The 14,021-nt window shown below is 37.5% G+C and overlaps 2 protein-coding genes across 7 annotated transcripts; one reads left to right on the top strand and one right to left on the bottom strand.

Annotated features, from left to right (window-relative positions):
* Nucleotides 1-1,108: 1,108 nt before the first annotated feature.
* Nucleotides 1,109-2,836, top strand: LOC126710565 (leucine-rich repeat extensin-like protein 3). The gene has a single exon (XM_050411094.1). It carries the CDS (start codon nucleotides 1,109-1,111, stop codon nucleotides 2,834-2,836), a length of 1,728 nt encoding a protein of 575 aa, XP_050267051.1.
* Nucleotides 2,837-3,936: 1,100 nt separating this feature from the next.
* On the bottom strand, nucleotides 3,937-10,926 carry LOC126710564 (uncharacterized). 6 transcript variants are annotated; one of them, XR_007649692.1, is made up of 9 exons: nucleotides 10,764-10,926; nucleotides 10,620-10,677; nucleotides 9,045-9,316; nucleotides 8,015-8,675; nucleotides 7,297-7,496; nucleotides 6,965-7,209; nucleotides 5,766-6,476; nucleotides 4,558-5,580; nucleotides 3,937-4,174 (listed from the first exon to the last, which is right to left on the bottom strand). XR_007649692.1 is itself a non-coding variant. In XM_050411091.1 (8 exons), exons 2-7 carry the CDS (start codon nucleotides 10,638-10,640, stop codon nucleotides 5,782-5,784), a joined length of 2,094 nt encoding a protein of 697 aa, XP_050267048.1. In that variant the 5' UTR covers nucleotides 10,641-10,677; nucleotides 10,764-10,926; the 3' UTR covers nucleotides 3,937-5,580; nucleotides 5,766-5,781. The 6 variants fall into 6 exon arrangements, 2 of the variants coding, with proteins under 2 accessions (XP_050267048.1, XP_050267050.1); XR_007649693.1 differs by having other exon boundaries at nucleotides 3,937-4,864; nucleotides 4,950-5,580; XR_007649691.1 differs by having other exon boundaries at nucleotides 3,937-5,359; nucleotides 5,533-5,580.
* Between the last annotated feature and the right edge of the window lie 3,095 nt (nucleotides 10,927-14,021).

Below are 14,021 nucleotides of genomic sequence, written 5' to 3'. Positions count from 1 at the left end.
CACCAAAATCCTCATCTCCGTCCGAGGAGCCGGACAACAGGATTTTGAGGGGCTATTGTGGGGGGGGGGGGGTAAAAGACCAGTAAGCCTATGTCGATGTTTATATTGGGCCAAAGGCCTAGCCCAAGGGAAAAATCCCTCCTCGGTCGCGGGAAGGAAAAGCCCTTCCTCGGCCACGGGGAGAGCCCTCCTCGGCACATTGTAGTCGAGGATGGGAGAAGTGACCTGCCACCAGCAGTGACACTCTCTATCATCCCACGGAGCGGGAAGAGTACTAAAGTAGGAAATGACAACGAAAGTGTTTAAAGGAAAGGCTGCCATTATCGCATTCAGGGCCATGCGCCTGACACGGCCATACTTCTCTGTCCTTATAACCACTCCCAACAACTGGAGGGAAGGACTAATGGGACAAGTACCTACTCTAGGGGCCCCATTCAGGAGGAAAGAAACTACTATAAAAAGGGAGTAAAGAGAGACAGGGAGGGCGGGGCGGAGACCCCCCAACACACCAGAGGCATCAAAGAAGGCTCCTCAGATCGTGGTGAGGACCAACCCTCTCTAAGGAACCCGATCCGCCTTAATCTGATCGTAAAGAGCACCATGATGACCGTTATTCATACGCTAAAGCCTAGCTCTTTGACCCATTCTCTACAAATTCATTGTAAGGGGCTCAAGGTCTAAGGTCCCATTCATTTTGGGCTTAGCCTGAAAAATGTGACCCTACACATATTATGAGTCAAACAACATAACAACACTTTTTTTTTTTTTTTTTTAAATCAAAAGAAAACCATGTTATGTGGCATATTTTCCTTGCAAGAAACTTTGAACAAGCTTTTCACATTTCTAGCTCCTAACTTTTTGGTTTCGGAGAAAATTCCACTCTTGACCAGAAAATTTAGCCGCATTATTGTGAAAAGAGTTGCACCAAAAGCTTGCCATCAAAAAAAAGGAAACGACTAGCAAAAAAGAAAAAGAAGCCGCATTGTGGCTATTTTTGCTGTATAAATCTTGACCCATCAATCTTTCTCAGAACCAGCAAGAGCTCTAAAATCTAAACCAAACAAACAAATAGAGAGAACTCCATCCCATATATGTTCACTGGAGTGTGATGAAGGAAAAGATGCACATTCTTCTATCCTTCACTTTTCTCACACTCTTTTGCCTCAGCACTAGCACTACTCAACAATTCCATATTCCCAACAATGCAGTCCTCACACAAGCTTCACACATCAAGCAAAGACAGCTCTTGTATTACAGAGACAAGTTTGGCTCAAGAAATGAGCTTGCCTCAGTCCCACACTCCCTTGTTTTTGACAACCCAAGACTCAAGAATGCCTACATTGCCCTCCATGCATGGAAACTAGCCATCATTTCAGATCCTCTGAATTTCACATCCAACTGGGTAGGATCCAATGTTTGCAACTACACCGGGGTGTTCTGCTCCAAAGCTCTTGATGACCCTTCGATCCAAACTGTTGCTGGCATTGACCTAAATCATGCTGACATTGCTGGGTACCTCCCTGAAGAGCTTGGCCTCCTTTCAGATATTGCATTGTTTCATATCAACTCCAATAGGTTTTGTGATACGGTCCCAAAGAGTTTCAAAAAACTAAAGCTTCTGTTCGAGCTTGATCTAAGTAACAATCGCTTTGCGGGTAAATTCCCTTATGTTGTTCTTGGTTTGCCAAGCCTGAAGTATCTCGACCTTCGATTCAATGAGTTCGAAGGTAAAGTCCCTAAAGCTCTCTTTGAAAAAGACCTTGATGCCATATTCATGAACCATAACAGGTTTGCCTTTGAACTCCCTGATACTTTTGGGAACTCACCGGTCTCCGTCGTGGTTCTTGCGCACAATAGTTTCCAGGGGTGTGTACCTGCGAGTCTAGGCAACATGTCAAAGACTTTGAACGAAGTGATTCTTATAAATAGTGGGTTAAGGTCATGTTTGCCTAAGGAAATTGGGTTGCTGAAGAATGTGACAGTGTTTGATATTAGCTACAATAGTCTAGTGGGTGAATTGCCTGAGACAATGGGAGAAATGGTGAGCTTGGAAGAGCTGAATGTGTCTCATAATATGCTCTCAGGGACTATACCTGACAGTGTGTGTTCGCTTCCGAGTTTGCGTAATTTTAGTTATGAGTATAATTATTTCACTGGTGAACCGCCTTTGTGTTTGGATTTGGAGGGTTTTGATGATACAAGGAATTGTTTGCGGGGTAGGCCAAAGCAGAGATCAACATTACAGTGTAAAATGTTTTTGTCTAGGCATGTCTTCAATTGTAGTGCTTTTAAATGTGATCCATTTGTTCCTTCTTTGCCTCCAACATCACCATCATCGCCACCTCCATCACCAATTTACTCACCCCCACCTCCTCCTTCAATGCCACCACCGTCACCACCGCTGCCTTCACCACCACCTCCTCCAATATACTATGTTCGCTCTCCACCACCACCACCACCTTCACCTCCCGTGTATTCTTCACCACCCCCTCCATCAAAATCACTGCCACCTCCGCCACCAATTTACTCACCTCCACCTCCTTCACTGCCACTGCCATCACCACCTCTGCTTTCACCACCATCACCACCACCATCTTCACCACCTCCTCCAATATATTGTGTTCGCTCTCCACCACCACCACCTTCACCTCCCTTGTATTCTTCCCCACCCCCTCCACCAAGTCCTTATAAGTCACCACCACCACCACATTCACCTACTCCGCCTCCACCTTATTCTAACGCTTCTCCACCGCCCCCACCAAATTCACCACCACATTCATCTTCATGCATAGAAACTCCACCACCTCCGTCTCCCCCACCATGTGTGGAATATTGACCACCCCCACAACCTTCGGTACCACCACCTAGTCCAACATATAACGGTCCACTGCCACAAATTATATGGGTACCCTGAGTGTCTCCACCACCACCACCACCATTCAAATTTTGATTTTTTTAAACGGATTTTTCTCCTTTCACCATTCCTTTTGAGTGAGAAAATTTTGATATATTTCAATTAGTTTCCGTGGATTCTTCATCTTAACTCTCTTTGCATTTTCTCCTTTTGAACATGCCAAAGATACAACAAGGTAGAAGAATGTGATCGCTTGTGCTAGAATTGTCAAAGAAGTGGTTATGTGGTGAAGTTCATGAGTAAGGAAAAGTTATAGTGCTGAGAAAGAGGGTGTTAAGGGAAAGTTCTTCCATATTATTTGAATTGTTGTGGATGTTTTTGAGTAGATAATAAGATGAAAGATGTAGTTAGGAGGATTACTCACAGTGAATGTAATTACAGAGACGAGATTCATGTTAGCCATGACGGTTGTTGAATTGGAATTATAGTAGGACTGCAGGTCTATTTTCCATTTAAATGCTGTTTCTTTTGTACCACAGTTTTGTTTCTTTGCTTTTACATCTAGAATAACAGTCAGATTCAGATTCATCCTTTTCTTGACGTGTGAGGGGGAAAAAATCCTGTTTGTTTTGTTTTGGTTTTTTTTTTTTTTTTTTGAGATAGATATATAGTGGGGGAGGGGAGGTTGATAAATAAAGTTTCCCGAACAAAGTCAAAGCCAATTGCAATCGGCAACAATCAGCATAATTTGCTCTCCCCTCCATCTCTGAGGCAACTCTACCTAATTGGTTTAAAGTTTCATACCAATGCAACATTTTGATGCCGATCGAATCATTGCAGTTGTGGTAAAGGGATCATATGGGCAAGTTGGCGGTGGGGAACACGTACCTAATTGCAACCCAGTCAGTGTTGGTAACAGAAGTGCTAGCAGTTTGATTCACATTTGCTTGCTAACTAGCGTCATGTTTGCGATGCATGGGGCTTTCACACAATAAAGTAATGATATATATGATGGTGCCAAATTGTTCTAGAATAAAACGTAATGTAGTAATTTGTAGCCTATAGTTCAGAAGAAATGAATATACCAAGAAAAAGAAATAGTATGCAATTTATTAGAAATGAAATTGTGTGATACATATGCGGTATCATTCCAATGTTAAAATTGTTTCCCCAAAGAAAACTACAATAAATTAATACTTACAACGTGAAAATGATATAATCAAGGGCCATCTAAATACATTCTTGTAGGAAAAAATTTGCTTGCTTCTGCAGGGTAGTTAGACATCCAATTCACACCTTAGTGGCTCAACAGCCTGCAACCTGCACAGAATTTTATTTACTTATATTCAAAATCCAAATTCAAGGTCAAAACATCCACATATGAATGGAAAAATGTGTTGAGAAATAATTTCTGTGATGAAAAAAGACTTCCAATGGCCATGAGCCAGGGGTTTTTAAGTATCCTGGCAAAGTTTTTTTAATTACTGAGCAGGTTGAACTGTGTTGTCATGTCTAACTTCCACAAGGTCCTTCCTTTAAAATGCTTCCAAAATGTCATGTAAATAAGTCTTGCTCAGTACTATCTAATAGTAGAATGAGGTACAAACTAGTACCAGCTTGGGATTCTAGAGTTGGATTCACATTTTCCTTTTTCAGTAATTCGAAGATGATCCTTTAGAGTTGTGCCTTCTCCAAGTTCTTACCTGACGCTATGTTTCCAGGTCCTTTTTTTCAGTGCTTTGACCCAAAGCAATAGCTTCTACCTAGTTTAGTGATAAGATGTCTGCACTCCAGCTGTTCCTTTTTGCTATTTTTGGGGCTTCTCATTCTTCTTTGGCGCCTGTGGTAGAGATCAGAGGTCTTTGGCTGCTAAAAGGGAGAGTTTTTAACTTTTTCTCTCTTGATGTGGACTCCAAAAGTAGATCCTTGTTGCCACAAGTTTCATGATCCAGTCCTCTAGGGCAACCCTTGATCCTAACCCGCAAGCATAGGTGGGTAGGAAACAAGCACCTGGAGAAAGGAAGGGCCACAGTCAATGAGGTTGAATAAATACAAGCCCGCCACTACTCTTTCCATTTCACCTAGAAATGCATACAGTGAAAGCTGCAACAAGGAATAGTAGCCTTTCCGAGGGGAGAGTAGAGAGTGGGTCTTTCCTTGCCTCTGAAATGACAGGTATGCAGTCTGATGTCTCTGCTAATTTGTCCCCTTCCTTGATAGCCAGAAGTTCTCCGAAAGTATGAAAAGCTGGAGGAGTTTGTACCATCCATTCCATTGTAATTGAATTTTGTTCATTCCTCACAATTGCTCCATGTGATGCAGCAGATCCACCAATGCACAAAGCTCCCAATTTTGCAGGGTGTCGGAGAGGTGATTGGTAGCCAACCTTAGCCCAATTTTTTTTTTTAAAAGATGCTGATTCCCTGACTTGGTCAGTTACCAAAATTAAAGATGACCAACCATGGAATCTGCCTTGATGTTTACTGCAGTCAGAAAGTCAAGAAGCTACAGTTCACCAAGAAAATTGATCAGAAGAGAAAAAGATAGGAGAATGCATAAGCTGAGAAGATATGAAACGCATTTAGGTTTATGGAATAGAATTTTCATTTTTTAAGCGAAAAGTAAAACACACCCTGTGGGTTTTGAACTCAAGATCACACCCTCCACTCTGTACTTACCTGGGGAGGAAGTTCAATTTGAGCTTTCATTAAGGCAGCAAGAGGTACCTACAAAAGCAGAGAGTCAGACCTTCATGAAGCCAAATTCTCATATAATCAAACAGTGCTGATTTTATCTGACTTGTTTCGAAGTGAAATTTGGGCTGATCAAAGAATGGAAATGTCACAGCCCTATCTAAAACGTTTGGCACATAAGCAAAAAAGCTTCAGCCCAAACATGGATGCTCAATCACCTGTTCAATGGTCTGCTCAATGAAGACGCGGAAAAAGCAGAACATTATCTGCCAGTTGAGAATTAATCTCAGGAGGTAATGGCTGGAGTAACCCATTATTAGACAAGTCTTCCAAACCTTTGATGTCCTGTTGCAAGCGGGTTGCATGTAAAATGGCATGCTCTAGAACTAGAGGATCATCTGGGGGATTCTGCAGAAGGGAAACCAAGGTCTGCCGATAAACTTGAGCAGCCAATAATGGTCTTGCAACCTGCCGATTTTTACATAAAATTGCCACCTTGATAACATGCTTACAGAGATTTCCCACTCTTGACCAGGGGCAATCACAGAGGGAGAATTCTGAACCAGGATTCCAAACTGTATATGCCAGGCTTCTATCTGTTTGAGAGATGACTTTTGCAAGCTCAAGATTTTGCTCGTCCAATATCACATCAACATCAGCAATGTGTACAGCGTGAAACCAAGCATTGGTTAAGAAAGATTTGTCCCTCAAATTTTCAAAATACCCAGTCTCCACACTGTATTGGTCTAACCAATATGAGGAGTGAAATTCAGTTGTCAAAAAGTGGATCAACCAGTCAACTCTTGCCCAGGAATTGGCATGCTGCTCATTATAAAGCTTAGATTTTAACCTAAGGTGATACGACTCAATTGCAGCGTGGGGCTCTGGACTGGCCACAGGAAGAGACCTTACACCATTAACCCACAACTCTACAAAACAAGAAAGCACATCAAGATCAGTATTTGTGTGTAACAGCTCAGTAGCTCACAATTTTTTGGGGTCCTTGATCCTGCTTTATTATTATAGAAGTAACATCAAACATTATAACATTAACCTCATTGATTGAATTTTGTACATTTGATGTTTGAATACTAAAAGTAGTTAAATTGGGCATCTATGTTAGTAAGGTGAATCTTAAAAGGATTATGAATGCCATTTACCATGACACTGTCAGAGTTGGAAAGACAAAAATTTAATCAGTAATGTAATGATCCTCTGCATCCTAGGTCTTCCCATTCTTCATCTGACTTTTGTTCTTAGCTTTTAAACCAAATGACTATAAAAATACGTCAATAGTTCCACATGTTACAGGTAACAGTAACAGTACAGAGAAGAACAAGAAGAAGATGATTCTAGCCCTATGACAGTGAAGAAGTCCTTCCAAATAATAACAATTCAAGCTTATATGGGAAAATACCTATGGTTGGCAACCACCGGATCTTGAAATGATCCATAAAGGCACGTTGATCAACAAATACTTGCATAAACTCTTCAATCGCATCCATAGCATTTGGCCCATTTCTTGTGCAATATAAAATCCAGCCTAAATGCTTAAACATTTCTCGCTGTACATCAAAGTTACAGCATTTTTTTAAAATACTTCTCATCCAAGCACGGCGAATATGCCAGACACATAATAGGACTCGGCATTGGAAAACCTCTCTGCAAATAAGCATAATCACAGCACTCACATTCCTTTTTTATTATCAAAAATATTAATAAAGCTGGAAGGCCGCACTTATAAATTACCTTATCATGGAAACCTCAAAAGAAGGATCATCCACTAAGAAGGCATTGAGTCTCCATCTGGGGTCCTTGGTATGGACTCTTTCAGCAAGTAATCCAATCCATTTATGGACATCTTGACCAACAAAAGAAGAGGTAATGACCCAAGCAACTGGAATTGCATTGTGGGTTGAGTCAAAAACAAGTAAAGTACAGAGGGGATACTGTTAAGAGAGACAAAAAGAAAAAGAAAATTTAAGTATATCGTAGTACACAATCAAACTCAATAACCTTAGGCATGAAGAAGTTAATAGCTGTTTATACATCGAAACATGGTAAACTCCTTCCTTCCTAAACTGCTTCTTGAGAAAACTCCCTATGCAAGATGTTAGGTGCAAGCACATAACCATCCAGTGGCATTAATTTTCTAATTACTGGTTACGTCACTATAACTAGGTTTAGCATAATAGTTCAAATAGATACCAAATCCTTGACATGTGTTCATTTCTCTCAGACCCCTTAATATACCATTAATATTATTTAAAAATGGTGCTACCTTTTCTTGGGGCCCTAAGGCAAGCCTAACAACCACAATATTTAAGTTCCCCAATATCTTAAGTAATAATGTAGCTGACAATTATCTTAATGTCCTACCCTGAAGATCATGCTCCTCTTTTTTGACAGGACAACAAACAGAAAAACTTATTATCCGATGCCCAAAGATTAAAAGAGAATACACTACCTTAAGCTTCTTCAAGCCAAATGTTGAATGAGAAGCTATCGAACCATTATGTCCATAAAGGAGCATCTGTTGCAGCTGCCAGTCTGTCTGTATCCCCAAGATAAATGGTTCTGAACCAGAATTTTCCTGAAAGTAGAAAACATGCTTTTGATGGCGTTGGACCCACACCTTTATACTGCATTCATCACTTGCATTTAACTCATGTGAAGAATTACGAATAAGCCTTTCCATGTTACGAACATCATTTCGAGTGAGAAAATCATCACGATTGTGGGGTCCACCATGTCCCTGCACCACCTCCACGTGATGCTGAATTACAGTGTCCAAAGATATTCCAACATAAAGCATAGACATCACTTTCTGCCGTAACTCTTCTGAGATTCGTGGAGCATACATAGCTCGTGTCCCTACAGCATCCTGATCAAGTATCCCATGACATGGGGCCCCTGATTTATCTACATGCTTTCTTTGATTATAGATGATGAGGGCTAGGAGGGGGCGGGTATATAATCGTTTTACAGTAAAATGGCAAAGGCAGCCTCTCATCATGTGACGCCTCCCTGGCCTGCTCCCTTTCCCTGATGCAGGCTTGATGTTTGAGCCATCTCCCATCCCGGACTCACTGTCTCGGTAGTCTTCGGGACCATAAGAACACCAGTATCTGCAGAATCACCATAACAGATAATGTTAGTTCAATGTAACTTAGAAGAGATTGTTGAAATGCATACCATTTTTAATATTTTAAAAAAAAATAATAATAATAATAACTATGTTATATGAAAACTGTTATCTACTGGAATACTGTTTTGTCGAAGACAATAAAGTTAACAGCTGAGGTTTACTGGAAAATAAATACCTATAACTAAACACTTAAGCGTTTTAAGAAACTTTTTGCTAAAAAATGTTACACAAAACATTACAATAATGAGCATAGTCTTAATGCTTTTTTTTTGGGTTGAAGGAAGAAGAAAAGTTAGAAAAAACCATCCAATCAGCACCTAGAGGATTGAAATTTACATGGATAACATACAATGTGTATTCGAGATAGCCATCGACCCTTGGTTTGCTGATGCTCCCTTCAGGTCTCTTCCTTCTTGACTCAATGCGGAAACTAGCGGGACATTCAGCATTAGAAGATTCTCCTTTTACAAAATCGTCCACTCTAGCAAAAGGAATGAGAGCAATATCATCACCACCTTGGCGACCACCTTCTACTTTTACCCACTTTATCTGAGCAGCAGAAAACTCAGCACAAGGAGGATCTTGCACTGGAAGGCTTAAAATATCCTCCATTCTTGGCATCTACAAAACAAAATGAAAATATGAGTGACAATCCGACATATGACAGGTCATGGAAAGACACTCAGAGCATCAAAGAGTATCAAGCACACAAGTGGACATAATCAGGAATTTTAAAATAGGAAAATGCATCAAATAAATAAAGAGAAGGGAGAAGTAGATGTTTCAATAACTACATAATATACTTCTCAATGCCATTCTTAAACATTTTACGTCTTGGGTCAACTAAACAATGAAAACCATGAAGAAAGAAATCAATGAGGTTCTCAGTGCATAAAGATAAATATCTGAATACTAATGCCAAAAGTTGCTTTCAACTATTTACTCAAACACAATGCAAAAGCAAATTGTATCTGAAATTTTCACCTTGAAGGCTTGAACAGTTTGAACCTATCATTTAGTCTTGAATTATGTTGAACCAAAGAACGTAACGCAAACAAACAAAAAGCAAAACCGTGAAATGGGATACTTGTCATTAAACAACATAATGCTCTCTATAGCAAATTGACATGGTTAGGAGACAATAGAAACAATGACAGGATTATGAAGGTTGCCATGTTAACTTAGAGAATGAAACTAAGGAAATTCTACTCTTCAATAAAACTCTTGGAAAATCTCAGTCTAAACTGAATAATTATCAAATTCAATCAAAATCTAATTTACAAATGCTTTGGCTTGGCTATTTATAAGTGCCAAGTCGAGAAGCCTTATGCTAAAATTACTTTGCAACAAACTCTAATTGTACCAAGAGCCTTGTAGCTCAACTGACACCTCCTGATGTTTCCAATGGACATCCAAGATTCAAATCCCCCCCTCTCAAGTATTGAATTATCAAAACACAAACTCTGATTGCTCCCCCATTACAATATGTTACAAAAGACAAATCTAATGAATTGTTAAAAGGGCCAAGTTAATGAATGTCTAAGGGCATTGGTTTAGGAACTATTTTTAGAAATTTTTTATGGAAAAAGAAAAAAGGTGACTTACTTCTACTGTCTTTTATATTTCTCATGAAAGTGGTATTAAAACTTTCCTAGAATGTCTAAAATGGTCCGTTAACAAATGCCGTAAGACTTTGTGATGCAGTGCTACATGCAATCAATGTTACATCCTGTATTTCCTTTTTTTAACAAATTCCCTAAATAACCAAAATTTTCATTTATTTTGTTTGTTTTCAGTAACCTCTCAAAATTGGGACTGAAGAATTGAAGGAGCTAGTAACAAGACCACTACCTCCTAAGCTGTAAAATATATAATCAGATAATAAGACCCCAAAAAAGAGACTAAACAAGAAGATAGAATTTACCTTTGCTTCATGGCCCTTCATGTTTCTTCAACTGGTATAAACTCGAACCCTTGTAGTCCTGCACACAATCAAGAAAATGAAATCCCAATTTTTTTCCAATTACCACAAAAGGACCAGAAAATCAGAAACTGAAACGGGAATTACTTTTTTTTTTTTGGAGTTTATGATTTCAACGAGAGTGGCATGAATGAGTGTGTAATTCCTAATTCAGAAAGGAAAAGGGTTTCGAGTTTCGATAATTTTGCGGAGTTCAGCTCTCTCTGTGATCAGACACAACTAGTGATACTGAAACGACCTCGAAATGACCGAAGTCAAAAAAAAAAAAAGTTGTCGCCTGGTCGGTACTGTCAATGGGCTTCAAATTTGGGCCTCAAATTTGGGCCAGTTTAAGCTGGGAGATTGGACTTCCAAGGCTACTTGCACTAGACCGGGCTTACAGTAAGCCCAGCCCATTTAGGCCAGTGACATTGGTTATTATAGAAATTTTTTTTCCCGAAATTTGAATGCCGAATAATAATATGATGATGAATGTCTTTAACCTATACTATCTATATGAGGATTTCCCTCTTTAGACTGAACTTTTATGTAATTCAAAAATACCCTTACGTTTAAGGGAAAAAAATTAAGGACAACTCAGTAAAATATATCTCCAACTCCACTTAAAATGCATACAAAATAGGACACTCTCCTATTAATTCATGTCTTCAAAACAAACTTATCCAATTTTTTTTTTAAAAAGAAAATTATGACAGTACACCAAAAAAAAAAAAAAAAACCTCATTGCATGTGCAAAGTGCATGTGATGAGACTACACTACAAAAAAAAAAAAAAAAAAAAAAAAAAAGGTGCCTATAGCAGTGTTTTTTAGTGGCATTCACAAAAAATGCCACTTCAAGTACCTTATAGTGGCGTTTTCAAAAAACGCTGTTATAGGCATATCTAATGCCGCCTTCTGTGGCTCTATCAACTGTATAGTGGTGTTTTAAAACACTGTGACTATAGCAGCATTTTAAAAACGTCACTATAGGTCCATTTAAAAAAAAAATTAAAAAGCCAACAGAGAAAAACAAAATATTTTTAAAATGACCTATAGCAGCGTTTATTTTGGGTTTTTTTTAATAAGAATCTATAATTTTTTTTAAAAAATGACCTATAATAACGTTTAATAAATGTCACTATAGGCCCTTGTCCAAATGCTACTACAGGCTGTTATCTTACAAGGGACAAGGACCTGTAGTGGCGTTTATAAAGCGCTGCTATAGCCCAACACCAAAAAAAAAAAATTTGAGTGACCTATAGTGGCATTTGTAAAATGCTGCTATATTATTGGACATATAATAAAATAATAACGTAATTAAATTGTAGTTGATTTAATAGAGTCCTTGATTTTATACATTAAAAGAAAATTGTTGCTATATCTTGTAGAAAATCAAACATAGATGGTTTTCAATATTTAAAAGATTGTCAAGTTTCATTTTGATAGATAACTTAATTGCAATGTATTAAAGAAAAAATTATTTTTATATCTTTTCATTCGTTATTTTGTTAATACTAAGTTGATGATAGTTTGAATTTTTATGATTTTTTTTTTTTTTTTTTTTTTTTGTGTTCATACTGGGCTCTCCTTAATTGAAGTAATGGTCTATTTTATCCCTTGATTCAAGAATGATATGTTCTTAATAGCCTCTAGCATTTGTTCAGGAGATTATTGTTGTGAAACTCATTGTTTAATGGTGAAAGTTTTTATATTGCATTAGTTCCTATGATTTTATTACAAATTATACATATGAATATAAAAAAGGCAAGATTTTTTCAAGTCCCAATAAAATCATATATTTAGGTCATTTCGTTCATTCTATCTAGGTTTTTTTACAATTAATTAAGTGTTCTCACAAATAAACATATACTTTACAAATATTTAACATTTGATTTATGTTAAAAATTAATATAGATGGTTCGTCCTTTTCAAAAACAATTTCACTTTTTAGCTTTCTACTATATGCCAAAAGTGGCGGAATGGTGTTGAAGGGTTTATTTGTTTATTTATTTATAATGATAACAGATTCAAATATTGTCTCCATTAAAAATCAATTAACGTTGTGGACCGAGTAGTAAATAATAAAAAAGATTTTTATGCAATTTGAAAAGGATAAACCATCTATATTAATCATGTAATGCAACCTATTATGTAATTATTTGTCTTTTACATAATGCACTATCCTACTTAGTACTTGATTTTATAAGTTTCCTTCTTTCCTTTCTCTTGAAGTCAAAGGATATTTGTTTGCTATTAGCGTGCAGATTTACAATGATTTAATCTTACTTAACTTGTTTGTCATAATTTGGCAGAGCAATTCCAATTAAATTTGTCATAGAACTAGTAATGGTACTTACAAACAATAATAATAAATATTATTATTGTTTTTTTTTTTTTTTTTACTTCCTAGTTTAAAATTTTTTTGCCCTTTGTATTGAGAGGTGTTTTGCATCAGATGACTTGCGTCTTGCGTGGTGGGATGTTACAAGGTTGGTAAGCTATAGAGCGCAATAAGTTCAGTCAACCTATTCTTATTTCCCTACTCTACAAGATCAATTAAATGTGAAATATCTGCTCTGTGGTGGGTTGTTGAATTGATGCAAGCGAGTGGTTTGCGTGGTGATATAAGGCGGTTTTCATTGTATATTGAGAGTGTTGAATGCATTCTATGTATTCTATATATTTGATGATTTCTGTGTAACGTATTGTGAGCCATTGATTAGCTTCTTATAATATTAATGTATTTAAATTCTGGAATAGATGTATACATTGAGTTGCTATTTATGCTTATGGCTTTATGAAATTAAGAATCCAAAATATGTTGAATGAACATGTATGAAAGTTACTATATACTTGTGTACGCAGTTATTAATTAAATATAATCTTATTACTAAAATGATTGGCATATTACATTTTATAAGTCATCTACGTATCTTATGTTCATGTTTAAAGTTTTAGATGTTAGGAGATTAGGATCTAACCATTGGTTTATATGTGCACTAATGAAGTGGTGTTGAAGGAGATTGTGCTAAGATACTGTTTAGCAATGGATAAGAATTGGATGGACAAGAAGAGGGGTACTAGGTAATATTTTGAAAGTGTCAAAAGATTTGTGGAATTTGTGTCTTTTAATGCACACGATAGGAAGATCCCATGCCCTTGTTGCAAATGTGTGCATAGTGAACTCCTTCCAGCAGAAGTTGTCCAAAATGTGTCCCTTTATATTCAAATCTTTAAATCTAGCGCATGGTATTTTGTAATGATAGTTATTTAATATGGTAGACGATTACTTGCTTAAAGTATATCCTAAATAAGTACATGGTATTCATTGTTACTTGTTTCATTGTAGCCTTCGTACTACTTTT

The sequence above is a fragment of the Quercus robur genome, chromosome 12 (genome assembly GCF_932294415.1).
Source record: "Quercus robur chromosome 12, dhQueRobu3.1, whole genome shotgun sequence".
In the NCBI taxonomy this organism is placed as follows: domain Eukaryota; kingdom Viridiplantae; phylum Streptophyta; class Magnoliopsida; order Fagales; family Fagaceae; genus Quercus; species Quercus robur.
Note: the sequence above shows the minus strand (reverse complement) of the source record. Positions and strands in the feature narration are given on the sequence as shown.